The 19008-nt window shown below is 39.6% G+C and overlaps 4 protein-coding genes across 7 annotated transcripts in view; all 4 read left to right on the top strand.

The window, feature by feature from the left end:
• Positions 1–1586: 1586 nt before the first annotated feature.
• Positions 1587–4240, top strand: cldn15a (claudin 15a). Its single transcript, XM_027134474.2, has 5 exons — positions 1587–2001; positions 2661–2825; positions 2956–3037; positions 3280–3387; positions 3643–4240. The coding sequence occupies exons 1-5, from the start codon at positions 1785–1787 to the stop codon at positions 3740–3742; spliced, it is 672 nt and encodes a 223-aa protein (XP_026990275.1). The 5' UTR covers positions 1587–1784; the 3' UTR covers positions 3743–4240.
• Positions 4241–4452: 212 nt separating this feature from the next.
• Positions 4453–10354, top strand: dnajc3b (DnaJ (Hsp40) homolog, subfamily C, member 3b). The gene is made up of 12 exons (XM_027134473.2): positions 4453–4985; positions 5360–5470; positions 6255–6379; positions 6531–6605; positions 6796–6939; positions 7063–7244; positions 7499–7618; positions 8106–8211; positions 8320–8440; positions 8561–8693; positions 8853–9001; positions 9178–10354. The coding sequence occupies exons 1-12, from the start codon at positions 4901–4903 to the stop codon at positions 9327–9329; spliced, it is 1503 nt and encodes a 500-aa protein (XP_026990274.2). The 5' UTR covers positions 4453–4900; the 3' UTR covers positions 9330–10354.
• Positions 10355–11260: 906 nt separating this feature from the next.
• Positions 11261–13921, top strand: LOC113635121 (cytochrome b5 domain-containing protein 1). The gene is made up of 4 exons (XM_027134353.2): positions 11261–11529; positions 12313–12389; positions 12569–12787; positions 13436–13921. The coding sequence occupies exons 1-4, from the start codon at positions 11409–11411 to the stop codon at positions 13664–13666; spliced, it is 648 nt and encodes a 215-aa protein (XP_026990154.1). The 5' UTR covers positions 11261–11408; the 3' UTR covers positions 13667–13921.
• A 768-nt stretch (positions 13922–14689) lies between these two features.
• The window catches only part of chd3 (chromodomain helicase DNA binding protein 3), a 40235-nt gene continuing 35916 nt past the window's right edge, over positions 14690–19008 (top strand). For 2 of the 4 annotated variants that reach the window (XM_027134523.2, XM_047820020.1), the window contains exons 1-6: positions 14692–15086; positions 17264–17400; positions 17515–17685; positions 17932–18056; positions 18141–18379; positions 18835–18962. In XM_027134523.2, the coding sequence (XP_026990324.2) occupies positions 14921–15086; positions 17264–17400; positions 17515–17685; positions 17932–18056; positions 18141–18379; positions 18835–18962 (966 nt within the window). In that variant the 5' untranslated portion in view covers positions 14692–14920. Of the gene's footprint in view, positions 15087–17263; positions 17401–17514; positions 17686–17931; positions 18057–18140; positions 18380–18834; positions 18963–19008 lie in introns of all 4 variants that reach the window. The other 2 variants (XM_047820022.1, XM_047820018.1) reach the window with 2 other exon arrangements.

Below are 19008 nucleotides of genomic sequence, written 5' to 3'. Positions count from 1 at the left end.
ATGTTCCAACTCAGTATCAGAGTTGTGCAGTAGTTAGCCAGGCTATGATGATGACAATTTATCTTTAAAGAATACCTCTTAACAAAATAACATAACAGGGATCTGAATGGTTACTGAAAACTCAACTGATTAAGTTACCTTAGGTGTGTCGTTTTCAACTGTTCACTTGTTTTTTTTTCCATGTTATATACAAGTGTATCAACATCAATGGACAATTTAATAATTGCCAGAATTACCCTCATTACACCTATGTGAAATGTTCTAGACAAGAATCAATATTATCTCCAAATATTCATGTGTTAACAAAGGTCACAATCCTCCAATGTTTGCCAAAACCTTTTGGGTTGTTTTTTAACTTTCATTTGAAAACAAGGAAGACAGAGAAGATTCACGTTGAAACCATGTGAAGGAATTGCTGGTGAAGCTGGAGAAAATCATGTCCAAAGTGCAAAAATCTAGTGTAATATTGAATTTAAAAGCTAATTGAACTAAGAAGAAATCAATCATTGACAACCCTAAGGCAAAAGAGAATGGGTGTGTCTTAACTGAATGAATTTGTTTTAAAATGCCTTTTCAGCCAATCCATTTACCAGAACATAAAATAAGGCTAATCTATTTTCCTACACATTAAAACTACAGAAACATCATAAACAAAAAAGCCCTGATTTTATGACTCTTGTTTTCACTCCTTATAAGATAAATAATAATAAATATTCCCAAACTCTCATTGTTTACTTTCATTACAGCTCAACTTTAGTGGTGCACAGGCTTAATTTACAGGTTTACTATCAGTATTTTCCCATATTGATATATAGGTAGCTGGCACAAGAAACATAACATTGGTCAAGAACAAAAGACTTTATCCTAACATTGGAGAAGATGAAAAATGATGGCAAAACAGAAGACAGGTTTGCTATGTCTCTATATGTGCAATATGTCTTTAAGTAAATCGACCATATACTTTTTGATTTGTACGTGAAAGTCAGCCAATGCCTTGAGAATAACACTTCATGGGTATCTGACGAGTATAAGATATGTTAAAGGATGGGAATGATACTACTATATGTTTGTCAAATGTTTGTGGACACCTGACCATTACATGCATATGTACTTTTTGGACATCCCATCAAACATTTTGCTCCCCTTTGCTGTTACATAACCTCCATTCTTCCGAGAAGGCTTTCCACTAGATTTTTCAGTGTCAAGCACAACTTCCATAGTGTTGTCCATTTAACTTGTAGACCTTTCCTTGTATCAGGGGTGCTACCTTTATTGAGTAGTGAACCTTGAAAGCTTTAGTTGAAATTTTTTTTGCGGACTAATAAAGATAATATTTCCACGTTTTTAGGTGAAAGAGAAACGTACAGTTTTTGGTTGTTGATTTTCTGAGAGTGTAGACTAAATGATGCCCCTGAAAAACAGCTTTGAGTTTCCCAGACAATCACTGTTAAAAAAATCATCATACTATCAAGGCACTAGGCAGAACGTTGGACTTTGTTTCTACCTGGTCTCTAGATAACCAGCTGCCCAGTTTCAAGGGTGTAAACCGAAGGAGAAGAGCGCGCAAGAGTGAGTGAGAGAGAGAGAGAGAGAGAGAGAGAGAGAGAGAGAGAGAGAGAGAGAGAGAGAGAGAGACTCATAAATCATTGATTTGCGTGCTTTATACTCAGCATCTTCGAAAGATTTGTCTCACAGGTGTGCACCCGCTCTTCATGGGTAGCTGGACAAAAGTGAAAAGTGAAGTATAAGGACACAGGATTGACAAAGGCGCACGCAGAAAACAAATGGATCCGATTGTTGAAGTGGTGGCCCTGTTTCTCGGGTTTTTGGGCTGGGTTATGGTAGGCATCACATTACCTAACCGCTACTGGAAGACCTCCACTGTGGACGGGAACGTTATCACCACCTCCACTCTATATGAGAACCTGTGGATGTCGTGCGCTACTGACTCGACCGGAGTGCACAACTGCCGCGAGTTCCCTTCACTACTTGCGCTCTCCGGTAAGCCCGCTATACCGTGTCTCTTTCTTCCTTTTGTTTTATTAAAAAAAGAACGTTGTTTTTCTTAATTTGAAGCTTTTATTATGTCTTATACTTATGAAAGTAATTTTATAGGGTAAGATATATTATCCTTATATACCTTCTTTTATATATATATTTTTTCAAATCTAAATGTTAAACTTAAAATTCAGTTCCGTCAACTGTATGAAAATGGAAACCATAAAATGTGCTATGCATTAGGCACACTGCTATAGAACAGAAGAACGTGGAAAAATTCGGGTATCCATGCTACTTTCAAAACTGTTTCTAAGTTTAATTTCAGAGGTCTACATGAAAGCCATTATATTCATTTTTAATTAAAGACTTCAAAGATTCAAGGACTTCAAGAATTCAAGGAAATCTGGAATATTTTTTTCTAACTGCACATTCATGAATGACTTAACTTGTACTAAAGATTGTAAAGGTCAGAGTTAGGGTTAGGATTTGTATCTTGTTGTGGAAATTAGAAATAATAATTAAAATAATTCAAAGTTACTTATTAATAATAATTCAATAATAATGTTTTCATAATAGTATCTTTATTCGACAGCTCCCTTATATCCAAAATGTTTAATAGCCCATTTAAATAGACTCATGTCTATACTCACTTGTCCATGCAGGTTATCTTCAGGCATCAAGGGCTCTTATGATCACTGCTGTGGTTTTTGGGACATTTGGCCTGGTTGCCACCCTCATAGGCATGCAATGCTGCAAAGCAGCTGAGGACAACCTAGTTCTCAAAGGCAAGCTTGCTGGAACTGGAGGAGTCTTCTTCATTCTACAAGGTAAGAAACCTAAATACAGTGATTACATGTAGCCATATTACAAGATATATGGCCAGGGAAAGGAATATGATAAACATTGTATGATTGACTCAAAATTGTGTCGTTTTATTTTTTTGTCCTTTTACTAAAGGCATTTGCACAATGATATCTGTGTCCTGGTATGCATTCAACATCACCCAGGAGTTCTTCAATCCACTTTACCCAGGCACAAAGTGAGTTATGGTTTTTGTAGTGAGGAGATGCTGCCATCTGGAGTCACCTGGATGGAACACACACACACACACACACACACACACACACACACACACACACACACACACACACACACACACACACACACACACACACACCAGTGGTCTAAAACCTTTGGACCCCACTGTATGGGAGTATGTGCAGGATGTTAGTTGTATCCAGGTTTTTATGTTGTGTTACTGCTGTGTGTTTTGGGCTGAAGGTATGAGATAGGAGAAGCACTGTACATTGGATGGTGCTCTGGGACTCTTGCCATCTGTGCTGGAGCATGTCTAGTATTTTCCTGCAAAACTAAGACAGATGACAAACCGTAAGTACAGTATCTCTCTCTCTCTCTCTCTCTCTCTCTCTCTCTCTCTCTCTCTCTCTCTCTCTCTCTCTCTCTCTATGTCTCTCTCTCTCTCTCTCTCTCTCTCTCTCTCTCTCACACACACACACACACACACACACACACACACACACACACACACACACACACACACACACACACACATACATACACACACACACAAATGTAAATATGTTTGTACATGGAATACAATTATTTTATTCCTTTTTTCTTTAGCGCGTATACATATCAACCTTCCAGAGGAACCATATACTCTACAGGAGCAGCATCAAGAAGAGATGCGCAAAGCACTTATGACAAGAATGCATATGTCTGATAAATGATCAAACAGCCAACCAGACCAGTACAGGACAACTCAGTGTATAAATATGATAAAGACCCAGAGTGTGTTCATGTTCATTGAGTGCATGTAATGTAAATGTGTAGATTTGTACAAGCATTTGAAGCATTGTATGTTAGTTGGAATCAAATTACGAAGCCAGATTTGTTTTTGTTTTTTTGAGTGACAATTCTGCGGCAATACTTGAAGCAACTTTTAAACCGTTTTTATTAATCTGTTCTACAGAAATGCCTTGAAATTATTCCACTTTTATACAGAATTTGTAATATTTTAAATTACAAATTCTTTTTTTTTTTTTTTACATTGTACAGGAATGTTGACGCTTTTGTGTGGTTTTGTAAAAGTAAACAGCTGTTCACGATACAGATGAATAATTATGTTTAATTATGTTTTATTTTTAATTTCCTGGCACATTCTTATTGCATGTCTTTGTTTTATAGCTATAATTGTGAAATAAATGAATGCCAGAATGCATTGCAAGCAGAATGTCTTTTACTTAAACAAGGGGTAGGTAGGGGTTTGGAGAGAAGGAGAAGGAGGGCAGTTGCTCTATACTTACTTGGCAAAAACAATCACTGTTTATTGGAATGGTGTTTAGACCCAGGAATAAAAGTGACGTCAAAATGGAAACCGATATGGTGGATGACCATATATGGAAATGGGCGTTCCTCGCACTCGTTTAGCCAATGAGACGCGACCACGTTGGTTGGGAAACACCAGCGCAAACACAGACGTGCTCTCGTACCGTCCAGCCACATAGCAAGCTGACAGGTAGAAGATTTGAATTCTACGCCCTAGAGCTCGAAGCATAAAGTAGACAGCTCTACGTAATAAGCGTCGCAACTGGCTCTCGGTTAAACTGTCGTGCGCCGTGAAATGACAATCAAGCTTTATATCTCGGAGAAAGGAGCTGATAAACCTGGGAACGTTATTTCTACGGTCTGATTAGTCAGTCGGAAGCATTTGACAGTCGGACACTTGAAACATCATTATCAGGAAGTTATGGTTTACCTGTAAAGATGATTCTTTGGTGATATCTTCATTAAAATTGTGGGGTTTTTTGTATTAGTGGTCGGAATTTACATCTACATATATATAGGAAAAAGTTACATTTCGTTGTGACGAGTTAAAACGATGGAATCGGGACGCCGGAGAGGTTTAAGTAGCTTCCTGTCGTCAGTGTCACTACTGTGTGTTGTTCTGGACCTGCAGCTGGACGGTAAGAGTCAGGACAACAACTCATCTATTACATAAATATATTCTGATTATAACGTGTGTTAAACAATGTGCTATGTCTTAATGTTCCTACAGAACTGTCTGTGTTTATAAACCGCGCACACGGTGTGTTATAGCAGTGAAAAATTTACCAGTGTGATATTATACGTTATTTATGTGTTGTGTAATTGTCTGTCACGAGTAACTGTTTAGTGCTTTAAAGTCATGAATAATGTCTATTATTTTGGTTCCCAATGCAATATGACTGGTTTTCATTATGCACTTTAGTGTTTGTTCATGAAGTGAATGGTTGTACTGTATGTAGTGACTGGTTAAATGTCTCAATAAGTAAGACTAGTGATTTCCACTGTGTTACAGGTGTGTTGGGTGCCACCCATGTGGAAATCGAGCAGCACCTGGAGATGGGCCGAAAGCTTCTTGCTGCAGGGCAGCTGGCAGAGGCGCTCTCCCATTATCACTCAGCAGTTGGTGTGGCCCATTTATACACACATGCACTACATGGCCAGTTGTAGGTGGATATCTGACCATCACACACCCATACGCTTTTTGAACGTCCCATTCCAGATATAGTTCCCCTTTGCTGGTACAATATTATCTACTACTATTTGAAGGTTTTTCAACTGGACTTTAGAGCATGGCTGTGTTCTTGCAGTCACAAGAGCACAAGTCAGGTACACTGATGGCAATTAAACAAAGCTGTTAGGTCAGGTTTCAGATCAGGTTAAAGCTTTGTAACGGTTACTCAACTTCTTCTACTCCAACCATGACAAACTGTCTTTATGTTGCATAATCTTTTTCCTGATGTAACAGTTTTTTGGGTCTCTTAGATCAAATGAAGAGAAATATTAAAGCTACAGCATTAAAAATGTGTGTTTCCAACTTTGTGGCAAAAGATTTGGGAAGAACTACATATGGGGTTGATGGTCAGGTGTCCACAAATTTCTGGCTATGTATAAATCAATATATACAAGTCCAAGAAATATTTTCACTTTATTTTCAGAAGTAGTTTTATTTTATAGCTGTAATTTCAGTCCATCAGAAGATTTTTTTAAGAACTTTTACTTCTCTCATATAGCAAGCACTGAAATAATTTGCATTGCAAAGTTAGTGAGCAATTTGAGCAATTACCTTATTTTCAGGACTCACTTTTCTATGCAGAGAGAATATTTAATACAGTAGATGCTGTTTTTTTGTATTGTTGTTTTCTTTTTTGATTGTTTCTTTCTCTTTGCCTGCTGTCAACCACATGTAGAGGGGGACTCAAAGAATTACCTGACGTACTACAAACGTGCAGCTGTGTTTCTGGCCATGGGGAAGTCAAAATCAGCCTTGCCAGACCTGACTCGAGCTATTCAGCTTAAACCAGACTTCCTAGCTGTAAGTCTGTTAGGTGTCTTGTTGTTATAAATAAATAAAATAAAACATTTAGGGAATATTTCATACAGATGTAATAGGTTAGATGAAACCTGATAACTTTTAAGACTTTTTACTATTTATGATATATTTTGTGTGTGTGGGATGTTTTCAGGCTAGGATACAACGGGGGAATATTCTCTTGAAGCAGGGAAACCCTCAAGATGCCAGAGATGATTTCCAGGCTGTGGTGAGATAAAGAATGATTAGCCTATCCTTATTACTTCTCATACAGATACATAAGCAGATGTGTGTAAACTGCTGTTGCATCCTTAAGCAAATTCTGAGATGCTTTAGAGCATGCCATAACAAAGTTAAACCAGGCACTGTGACCCGTTACACTGTTAATGTGGATTCTTTGTTGTTCTTTCTTTCTCCAGTTGCATCGCTCTCCAGACACGGCGGAGGCCAATAATCAGCTCCGCAGAGTCGAGGAGCTGGAGCATCTCCAGGAGGAGGCACATAAAGCCCATCATCGTGGGGATTACACCACCACCATCCAGGTGCTGGAGAGGGTCATAGAGGTGAGTTTCAGAAAGGGTCACCCCAAAAAAATCATAAGAATTAATTCATTTGTTATGTTCAGGTGAATTAGGGTTATGTAAAGCTTGCTTTTAATAACATCGGTCATCCATCCTTTGATTTAGATCTCTCCATGGGATCCAGAATCGCGGGAGCTAAGAGCAGAATGCTACATCCGCATTGGGGAGCCGAAGAAAGCTATATTAGACCTGACTCCTGCAGCACGGCTTAGAACGGATAACCGAGCGGCTTTTCTCAAACTCAGCCGTCTACTATATGACCTGGGACAACACCATGAGTCACTCAGGTATGCACCTGTCTGAACAACTAGTAAAAGTGAAACTGCTCAGATAAAATAAGAAAAATAAAATTCTCAAATAAAGGTGTGTTTTCGATGTGACACTGACTGTTCTGGTCTTAGAATACCCAACATATTGTGGAAAGATTCTCATCAGCTTGTTTACATATTTAGTCTATTCTCTCTCTCATGCTGTCTCTCTCTTTTTCTCTCTCGCTCTCTCTGTCTCTCTCTCTCTCCCGATCTCTTTTTCTGGTGATTAGTGAGATCCGGGAGTGTCTGAAACTGGATCAAGATGACAAGGAATGCTTTGCCCATTACAAGCAAGTGAAGAAGCTTAGCAAACAGCTGGACTCTGGTGAGGAACTGATCTCAGAACAGAGGTAAGCTCTGGGTTGCTCCATTAGCATAGGGAAATTTTTTTGCATTCAATGGTACCAAGCAAACTAGCTTTTGCCTCTTCCAAATTACTGTATGTATAGTGTGTATGCACCACTACATAAGTACTATATGTAGATATGCAGGAAAATGTGATTACAGTCTAAAAAATGCCAATGTGATGTCTGACTTCTGAACAAATCCCTGATATACTTTCTATACTAATATAACAATCACATCCATTTGTGCCCTTTGAATATCCTGTTCCAGATTTAGTCCCACTTTGCCTTTGTAAATACCTCTGTTCTTCTGAGATGGTTTATCTCCACTATATTTTGGAGAGTGACTGTGGGGGATTTGTGTTTATTCCACCACCAGTGCATTAGTGAGATCAGTCAGGGTTTTGTGCAGCCTACTCGGGTTTGTCTGCTTCATGAATGAGAGCACATACATCCATCCTAAGTGAATGTTATTTCACCATTTGTCTAACAGATATCAAGAAGCAATAGAAAAATATGAGTCTGTAATGAGGACCGAACCAAATGTCCAATTCTACACTAATAAAGCAAAGGAGAGGATCTGCTTCTGTCTAGTGAAGGTTTGTAATGTTCTGGACTTGAAACAATGTTTAACTGGTGCAGTAACATTGTATTATAATTGTAGATTCCTCACATTCTTCTTTGTGGTCTTTGCTTCATGTGAGTAGAATAAGAAGGCAGAGGAGGCAGTAGACACATGTTCAGAGGCCCATCAGAGAGACCCTCAAAATATCCACATCCTCCGAGACAGAGCTGAAGCCTACATTCTGCTACAGGAGTATGAGAAAGGTAGATTGTCTTGTGCTTATGTATGAGACATAAGACACATGTTTAATCAATGAAAATCAAGATATGGTCAAGTTTATGGTCTGTCTCTTGAACTCTTTCTCATTCTGTTTCTTTGCTCAGCTGTGGAGGATTATCAGGAAGCACGGGAGTTTGACCAGGGGAATCAGGAGATTCGTGAAGGTCTTGAACGTGCACAGAAACTCCTGAAGATGTCACGGAAAAGGGACTACTACAAAATCCTAGGAGTGAGCCGGTATGGACATAAGGAAGATACATTATATATATGTACATTATATATATACATTATATATACTAATATATATATATTGACTTCTTGTTTTTATACCCTTCAGCAGCACTAGTACAAAACTAATTCACAAGTGAATAATCCTTGTTCTTGTTCTCTCCTCAGGACTGCTAGCAAACAGGAAATCATTAAAGCGTATAGGAAATTGGCACAGCAATGGCATCCGGACAACTTCCAGTCTGAAGAGGAAAAGAAGAAAGCTGAGAAGAAATTCATCGACATCGCTTCAGCTAAGGAAGTTCTTACAGATCCAGGTAAATGTATTTATTTTTTGAACTAGATGAGGGAAATTTGTTTTGTAAAGACAGGGGCATGTATCCTAATAGTAATTGAAGTAATGGCAAAGCAGTGACAAGAGTCTAATCTATTAACAGTATAAGATCTAGCCATCGCACTATACTAAATCTTAATACTTCAATGTGTTCTACAGAGATGCGCCAAAAATTCGACTCAGGAGACGATCCCTTGGACCCTGAGAACCAGCAGGGAGGAGGTGGAGGAGGAGGAGGAGGAGGCTGGCCATTTGGCTTCAACCCCTTTGAGTCGGGTGGAAACTTCCACTTCAAGTTCCACTACAACTAATATGGCTATGCCATTGAATACAGTGGACATGATTATTATGGACAATGGACTAATTTAAAAATCCCACAAATGGAAGAGAAGAAGAAAATCCACATATTCTTCAGATGGCTCTTCTGTTGGCTCTTATCACCCGGGGCAGTCGTGTGCCAATTCAGGCGTGAATATACTGACTTTTGGATCTCTTAAGGAATCAGTTGTTCTTACGTGAATGAAAAATTGTTTGCTTGACTCCATGCAGTCAATGGCTGTGACGAATGAAGTCTTATTTAGTATTTTTCAATGCTATACTCTTTCAGCTTTATCAGCTGATCATTTCTGTGGCATCTGCTTTTCCATCTATGTCCCATCTCTCTGTGTCACCCACAGGTTTGCTGTCCTTCCATTCTTCTCTAATTGAATAGTTCACATTGGTGGGGTTCTGATTACAGTATGTAAGAAGTGTGTATCTGTGACACCGAATGGTTTCAAGGTTCAGTCTCAACACTCCAGACTTGATTACATTAAATCAGTATTGCAGTGTTTTGTGCAGTTAATTAATTGGTGTAGTTTACAGGGAAGAAAATGGTTAGCCAGAACAATGAGATTGTCTCTTTCTGTTTTGTTTTTCATGATTCTCTTTGAAAGTTTGATCGCCACTTTTTATTTATTTATATAATTTAGCTCAGTTCTGTTCAACATATCAGATGTCACTCGTGTCAGACCACCCAGGTTACTGAATGAAAGGGAGAACCTACAAGTCTAGTTCTTACAGTTAATCCAAGACATGGTCACAGCTTTACAGAAGTATCAATATGCCTCATGACCTGCCTATACACACAACACTCTCAGCAGCATTGGTAACCTGGCCCACTCTGTCAACCTATAACTTTACAAAGTAATCTATATCTGACACAGACTGTGGCAGATAATCAGATCTAGTTTTGTTTCGCAGGTATCTTCAATGATTAATATCTCTGTGACTCTTCTTTTCCAATCAATACTTGCAGGTTCCCCTTGAACGGTTTAGTAAATTCTTCCAAGTGGTATTTATGCCTGTGTGTTTCATAATTTTCTGCATTCTTTGAATGAACTTATTTGAAGCCACTTTTACAATGGATTATTTTAAATCTAGAGGGAATCTTCTGATTAATACCATGTTGATTCTTGTCTCTCGAATGGAGTTGCATGAATACACACTGGGTTGCTAAACACCACTAATTAGTTTCCATCACTGAAACATCCTTCTCAAACCTGCTCTTTATTGTATTGACAGTATTTGACAATACAGAATTTACAACTCATGGTGGGCAAAACAAGGCTTGAGAAACACATGCATATTTGTGCCTAATTTGTCTAGTTTTTCAAACTTTTGTTTTAATAATCATTTATTTGCCCTATCCTTTACTAAAAAACTGTTCATATTCAAATTTATTTGTATGTAACGTTTAACAGTGGACATTGTATCACAGTGACTTTACAGTACGTAGGGCACAAAGTACAGAAATTTTAATAGTATACGAAGATTAGTATTATACAAAAAATTCAAGATTAATATTAGACATATTAAATGTGTTTGTATTTATTCCAAATGAGCAAGTCTGAGGTGATTGAGGGGACTGTGGGGAGGAAAATCTCCCTTAGATGGAAGAGAAAGAAACCTTGAGAGGAACCAGACTCAAAGGGAACCTCATTCTTATTTGGGTGACACTCGACGGTGTGATGATAAATATACAAAAGCTTGAATTAATTAACTATTAATAGTATAATTAGTTAACTACTTTAGTCATTGCAAACTTGTTCTTTTTTATAGAAGGTTTCAGGGGGAGCAAGTAACCAGATATTATTGAACAGATCTGAATAATGTGCCAAATATTTAGATATTTGTTATATTATTTCCTTATTATCTCTATTATAAACAAGGCTAGTGTGTGTGTGTGTGCGCGCGCGCGCGTTCCCCGTGTGGTTGCCATAGCAACCACCGTGCGTACATATTTGCTACACCGAAACAATAATGAAGGTGTTTTTAGCTAACAGCTAATTCAACACGTTCTATTATTAGTTTTGTGCTTCGGTTAATGTTGCTTCATCAATCTTATTACAATGCCACGTTCGAAGTATTTTACACCAAACGAAGTTTCCGTGCACAACACAATAGGAGACCTGTGGGTATCGTTTCTGGGTAAAGTTTACAACTTGACGCCTTTGCTTCAGGATTACAAAGGTAAGATATATCTGTATATAATGTAGTTCTAACACAGACTGACTAACACTCAGTTCTTCAGCTAATCTGCCCCTTTTCCACCGAGGCAGTTCGAGTGCTGTTTCGGAACCAGAGCCTAATTTAGAACCAGTTCTTTCTGTTTCGACAGCCAAAGCACCGGCTCTGAACCAGGAAAAGTGGTTCTTAAGTAGCACCAAAACGTTGCAGGTCTAGACTTAAGAACCGCCTGCGTCAGGAGCTGGGGGCGGGGCTACTGTTAGCGCGTTTGATAATGTACCTTAAGTATACTAATGTTTAATACACTTTTACTTTACCGCGATATGATATATTATCAGCACACATGATAGTAGGTAGCTACATGCTAAGGCTAAATTTTTTTCTATGTTAACGATAAAATAACGTTATGTACTTTATCGATTACAACCCCCGTTTATACAGATTACACGGAGCTGCACGTACACGTTTTATTCGCCGCGTTTGGATGCCAATGTGGGTTCGCAAAGCCATGAGCATTAACAGTAAAGCAACATCCGGCATTGTTGTTGTGTTTGTGACACGTGACACGTATACAGTGACGTAACACTCGGCGCTGTGATGGCTCTCTAGCCGGTGGAAAGGCAAACCGGTTCTTAGAAGGTTCGCCAGTGGAACCAACTTTGAACCAGCACTAGCGCTAGCTCTGAACCAGCACCCGGTTCTTTCCGGTGGAAAAGAGGCATGTTTAAACACCTCAGTGGAAGTTAATGTCACATAATTAACCTCAGACCTGTGTTTGTCTTTTAGGAGATCTACTTTTAAAACCGATTATAGAAAGTGCAGGCAAGGACATCAGCCACTGGTTTAACCCCAAAACGAAAGATGTAAGACTCTGGAGTAAACTATTAGTATTCAGTGAAGATCTCTCTGTCTGTCTGTCTCTCTGTGTGTGTCTGTCTCTCTTTCTCTGTTTGTCTGTCTGTTTCTCTGTCTGTCTATCTCTCCTTCTCTCCAATATAGTTCTGAGTCAACATAATTTATATTTGTATATATGCTTTCTCAGATTATTACCCATGTTGATCCCTTAACCGGCTGTGTGAAGTATTACACCCCCAGGGGGCGCTTTGTGCATGTGCCCCCCACGTGCCCAAGCACTGACTGGGCCAATGATTTTGGGAAGCCTTGGTGGAAAGACGTGCGCTATGAGGTTGGCATTCTAACAGCCAAGGCACGCTGGATCCGCATTATCAACACACTCACTACCCAGGAACAGAGGCTGGAGGTACAGTACACTTGTACACTCATCGTAACAGTGATGAATTCAACATATTATTCTCTCTTATAAAATCATGGTCTGTCTCCAGAGAGCACTGATTCAATGATACACTGATACAACTGCTTATGCATAAATGTTATTTTTCTTTAGTCAAATGGGTTATTTGCACTGTGCACTGGCATGCTGAAGAGGGCAGGATTGAGTTATTTCTGGATTCTTCTCACTTAAACTCTACACCCCCCTCCCCAGCCGCATTTGACTAGATAATCTTACCTTCCATTTGGTTTCAGCATTGAATTCTCCTTCTTGACAAAGGGAAGTGTTACTTCTGTTAAGTCGCTGGGTGTACAATTGGTCCAAGCTTACAAAATGCCCTCTTGGGCATAAGGTTATTCTGCATGGTCCAAAGACTGTGTATGTCATTTATTTTTAAGCTCACCATGTCAGTCATAACCACCAGACACCCCCCCCCCACACACACACACACACAACACCACCACCACCACCAGAAAAAAGAAAAAAAAAAGGCTCTGCTTATACAATTTGTATTAGCCTCTGTGAAGGCAATTAACCTTGAGGGGGAAAAATTATTGTGTTGTATTACAAATCATTAACACAAGGAACATCAATGATAATTCGTTATTATCTGGCTAGGTATGTTCTGAGGAAACAATGAATGAGATTTTACACCGTTACCTGCACTACAACTCCCATGCAGTAAGCTACACCTGGAAGCATAATGGTGTCAATCTGGACATGAGTAAAACTTTGAGTGAAAACGGGATTCTGGACGAAGATGAGGAACTGGACCATTGTCGGATGGATCGTGACCTCTACACCCCATCCATATGTCTGTACTTCAATGATGACCTTACTGAACTTTGACCAAAAGAGCAGACTATTATCATATACAACTTATAAATGCTGATATTGCAACAAAACAAAATATATTCATTCTAAATTGTAATTATTAATTGTTAATACATTGTTAATACAGCATTTCATTGTACCAGGGGTGTTGATGGAATATCACAGAAATGTCACATTCTTCTTAAATTTCATTGATGACACTCACAATTTCACTGTAGAAATAACATGTTCATGCTTACGGTTTAAATAAATATATCAAATAATGGCAAATACGGTGTGGAATTTGATTGTGGTATGGCAGAAAATACATAAAGGGGATACATTTGACAAAGGTTTTACATTTCAAAAGTCGTTCGATGGCATACAGACCACATTTTCTGTAGAAAGCTTCACTCTCAGAGAGGATGCTTGCTTTTCAGGATGTCGTCAATCTGATGATGAAATGTAACTTTCAGGTTCCTCTGGTACACAGGATTCATTTTTGGTCTGTATGTCTGCTTCACAAATCACAAAAAAATTAGGTATATTTACAGAAATTTTTTTTCTCTCTCTCTCTCTTTTCACTCCAAGCAAATAACAACTGAATCCAGACATTAAATGGTTAATTTTTATAAGCAACATCTGATGTAAATCTGGGCATGGCTGCGGCAGAGCTCCTCTCCCCCCTTCTTAGCCTCCCTCCAGTCAGACAGCCCCAATAACGCAAAGCCTTTGCTCCAAAATAGTTTTATACATCGGTGGGGGCTTTTAAGAATATCAAGGTAGCCATGTTGGATGAATTTGTGTGGCTCTCTGCAGTCTGACTAAAGATCCTGTCTGCACTCTCAGAAATAAAAAACGCACAATAGACGTTTGACTGTATGGTGGATTTCAGCAGAGAGAAAAAAGCAAGTGAAATCCAACTTAGTATTTGCAATAACACCCCCTTTTCAATGGAACAATGTGAATGTTTTTGAGGAGGGAGGGAGGGAGGGAGGGGAGACGAAGAGAGAGAGAGAGAGAGAGAGAGAGAGAGAGAGAGAGAGAGAGAGAGAGGAGGGGGGGCGTTCTGAAATAATATAGTCAGCCATTTTTATGTAAGGGGATTTTTCTTATTGGGGGGGTTGTTAAAAAATAAATATAAGGGCGGCCATCTTTGTTTCTCTGCCTTGTAGTGTAAAATATTCCAAAACGCCCCCCACTTTGTGTGTGTCGATTTGAATATTAAAATAAATATTCGGAAGGAATATACTTTTTGATCTCGAGGACGGGGTCGCTGACAGGGATACAATGTCCTCACCTCTCCGTTCTTGTGAGGAAGATGAGGGCATGGCGGTTAATTCCGAGGGAGGAGATTTTGATGAAGAAGAAGACGACGGGGAGCTGGACGAGAACGCAAGCGACATAAACTCACCGGCAGCTCCTCGAGAAACTGCAGCGCAAACAGCCGCGCCAGGTACCGGACACGCACACGCACACGCACCCTGGACCCTGGAGCGCGCAGGAAAACGCACATACATATGCTTACAGCTTTAAGGTATCAAAATACATACTTTTACAACTCCGAGCATGAAGAACTCATCAATATCTGCAGATACAGATACTTGCCAGTGGCTGCATTTTGCTACACATCACAAGCAAAGACAATGTGCACCTTGAGCAGGAAGTTTAGAGTTTAACCAAAGTTCACTAGTTACATTTACTGTCCCATAATAAACTCTAGTCCTCGCATTTATGCGATTTCCAAGCCATAAATGGCTTATTATTGTACAAATGTACTTTAACACATTCTCCAGGTTCTGCTAATATCTACATACATATTATAAGGCTTTGTAAAAGACAGAGAGAGAGAGAGAGAGAGAGAGAGAGAGAGAGAGAGAGAGGCTCGCGTCTGATTGAGAGAGTGGTGTTGTGACAGAATGTAAATAAACATGACCCGACCCACTGTCACTTCAGACAACACACACACCTAACATTGCTATGATCTACATGTATTTATCTGTAACAATACACTTTTTTCAGGTCTTTGACTTTATGTCCTGTCTTGGTGTTACAAATTTACATAGTTACATGCACATGTGTACATCTTAAACAATGTCCAACACCCTAATGGATACATGTAACGTCTTATTATCAACAGATTAAGAGGCGCATAGTAACACTTGGACATTTCCTACAGGATGATAAGATGCTCTGCAGTGGCGTCTTGTTCGACTTCTCATAATAAATGTGGGAAAGTCAAAGATTGTTTGTTTTGTTTTGTTTTACATGTCGAAGAATTGTATCAAACGTGTTGGCTGTTTGATAGCTGGCTCAGCTTGCAGCGTGCATGTGGGACGTTTTGAGTTTGAAACGCCGTAGGCCCTTTCTTTCTGTGCAGGATGTGTCTCGCAGGCAGTAAAAGGAGCGCATGAATCAATTAAAGTACGCGCCCCCGTGTCCCCCTGCGGCCCCTGGAGACCTGCAGCAGCAGTGGCGGCGGCTCGCCGGCTGCGTTCATTCCCGGGAGCGCGGACTCTCTGTACGGGGGAAGCAGCCGCACTTTAACGCTCTGAGCCGCAGTGAGCGCGCGGCCTGCACATCCCCGAGTCCCGCGTGCGCGCTGCTGCCGCCTCTGGCTGCGCGAGGACAGCTGGGCGGAAAAAGCAATCGCGCCTCTCGCGCCCTGAGTCTAAGTACAAAAGGCGTTACATGAAAACCGAACTGATTCGAGTACAATGGCGGACGCAGTTTACAGCTCGATTTTCTTTCCCGCCACGACCGCCACAGTCAGTCGTGAGCTTTTGTTCTTACTTTTGTCCCATAACCGAGGAATTTTATTAACAGTTTCCCCAGAAGTTTATCAAACTACAACTAATTTAAGGCACAACATTTGGGAACACATCAAAATAACTCTTATAAATGTCTTATTTATAAAGGACAGAAAATAAAACATGTCTTAAATAGACTTTCATTATGCCTCATATATCAGTTACAGTTTAGACATAAAATTATATCAAAATATTAGATTATTTTTGAAATAGATACAACATGAATATTTTATACTTGCATGTGTATGCGAAAAAAAGAGAGACAGTGTGTGTGTGTGTGTGTGTGTGTGTGTGTGTGTGTGTGTGTGTGTGTGTGTGTGTGTGTGTGTATATATTAACTTGTTAAACACAACATCTTACTAATGTAAATTAGTAACAAAAAAGACAGGAAAAACTAAAAGACCTGTGAAAATTGCATTGTTGCAGATACATACATGTAGATCATAGTGTGTGGTTGTGTTGTCTGAAGTGACAGTGGGTCAGGTCATGTTTATTTACATTCTGTCACAATCTCTCAATCAGACACAAGCCTCTCTCTCTCTCTCTCTCTCTCTCTCTCTCACTCTCTTCATCTGACATTGGTCTTTTAGAAAGATCAGAGGTCAGAGGTTGAATAATTCAGTGACACTGATGTTGTCTGCTCCATCAACCCCTGTGATGCTCTCAAGGGTCAAACCATTGTCAAGACTAATTGTTTTGGGCTGCAGTTAAAGGGATCATTTTCAGCTTGTGTCAAGGATTATTGTCAGTTCTGTTGAGACATCACTCTCTTCTAAGCACTAACACCCACACTTAAAACACAAACATACATGTTTTTTTTCAGACGATGGTGAGGATGGAGAGGAGACATCAGAGAGGGAATGCCTGGGAAAGAAGAAGAGAGGTCCAAAAAAAAAGAAGGAGGCTAAAAAGAAAGACAAAGAGGGCAAGACTACCAAAGCACGCAAGCGCAAAAAAATAGTATGTCATTCCATCTGGCATTATGCTCATTATGATAAATTTTGTGTGAATATTGTATTTTCACTATTTTAACTTGTCACTTGTTAAATCTAAATCAACACATCTGTTTCCTAGGACAGCGACATAGAGAGAGACTCAGAACAGGACTACGGGGTGAACTCAGACAGTCCGGTCAGTGATTATGGAGAGAAGAAGAAGAAAAAGAAGCATAAAGAGAAGAAAGAAAAGAAGACCAAGAAAAAGAAGAAAGATGATGAAGACAGTACACATGAAGAGACCACAAAAGTAACATAGCTATCTGGTCTCTAGTGTTGTTTATTGTAAAACAAGTGCTTTCAGAGTTCCTAACCACAGTATATCATTCTCCATCTTACACTTAATTTTACCATAGATGCTAGATGCTATCCTCTGAAGCATTCTTAAAATGGATGAGATTGCCTTCTCTTTTACAGATAACTTATGATGAAGTACACTACCTTATGAAGACATGCTTCTTTTTCTTACCTTCGTTTGGTTACATGTTTCTTCCAGCCAGTAGAACTAAAGACATCTGCTCAGTTGGCGAAAGACTGGGGTCTAGAGGATGTGGATCATACTTTCACAGAGGAGGACTATCGCACACTAACCAACTACAAGGCCTTTAGCCAGTTCATGAGGTACTGTGCCCACTATGTGTGATTTCGCACTTTAAAGCACCAGAATGAAATAAGGATGACTGGGGATTTTAATTTGTTGTGCAGGCCTATGATAGCTAAGAAGAATCCTAAGATTCCCATGTCTAAAATGATGACCATCTTGGGAGCGAAGTGGAGAGAGTTCAGTTCCAATAACCCCTTCAAAGGTTCAGCAGCCGCTATTGCAGCCGCTGCAGCTGCTGCTGCAGCTGCCGTTGCCGAGCAAGTCTCCGCGGCAACCGCTTCTCCTGAGCCGCCTCCTCAGCCACCCCCACTGCGCAAGGCCAAGACCAAAGAAGGGAAAGGTGAGTTGCCTTAGAACAGGATGGAGGTGTATGGTGTTGTCTTAATAGTATATAAATGATACTGGAATTTGGTTCATTGTTCAATATGTAGTGTTTGCCCAGGGTACATCTTATGATCATGTAGGACAAACATTTTATTCCAAACATTTTTAATCAGTATAAACAATGTTTGTGGTCATTGACAGAACTATTCCCACGGGAATCTCCCGAATATAGGTTTGTGTGTACAACTATGCAAAAATGGGGGAAGTGCGTCTGCCAAATTACTGCAGTATTTTTAGTTTTATTTTACATTCCTACCCAAATATCTCAAACAATTTTTTAAAATAATAATAATAATAATAATAATAATAATAATAATAATAATAATAATTATTATTATTATTATTATATTTCTGTTTGTATGAATTGCCTTCAGTGTGTGTAGTGTGCAATCCTGTGTTTGTGTGTGTCAGGCCCTGGTTATAAAAAGCGCAGCAAAAGTCTACGCGCCTCTGACAAAAAGAAGCCCAAGCCTAAGAAGATGGCTCCCCTCCGGATAAAACTGGGAGCTCTCGGGAACAAGCGCAAGAAGAGCAGCTCGGTGAGAATGCACGTTGGTTGTGTTGGTTTCTGTTGTTGATGAGAGA

The sequence above is a fragment of the Tachysurus fulvidraco genome, chromosome 1 (genome assembly GCF_022655615.1).
Source record: "Tachysurus fulvidraco isolate hzauxx_2018 chromosome 1, HZAU_PFXX_2.0, whole genome shotgun sequence".
Lineage (NCBI taxonomy): Eukaryota > Metazoa > Chordata > Actinopteri > Siluriformes > Bagridae > Tachysurus > Tachysurus fulvidraco.
This window is presented reverse-complemented; position numbering and strand designations above follow the sequence as displayed.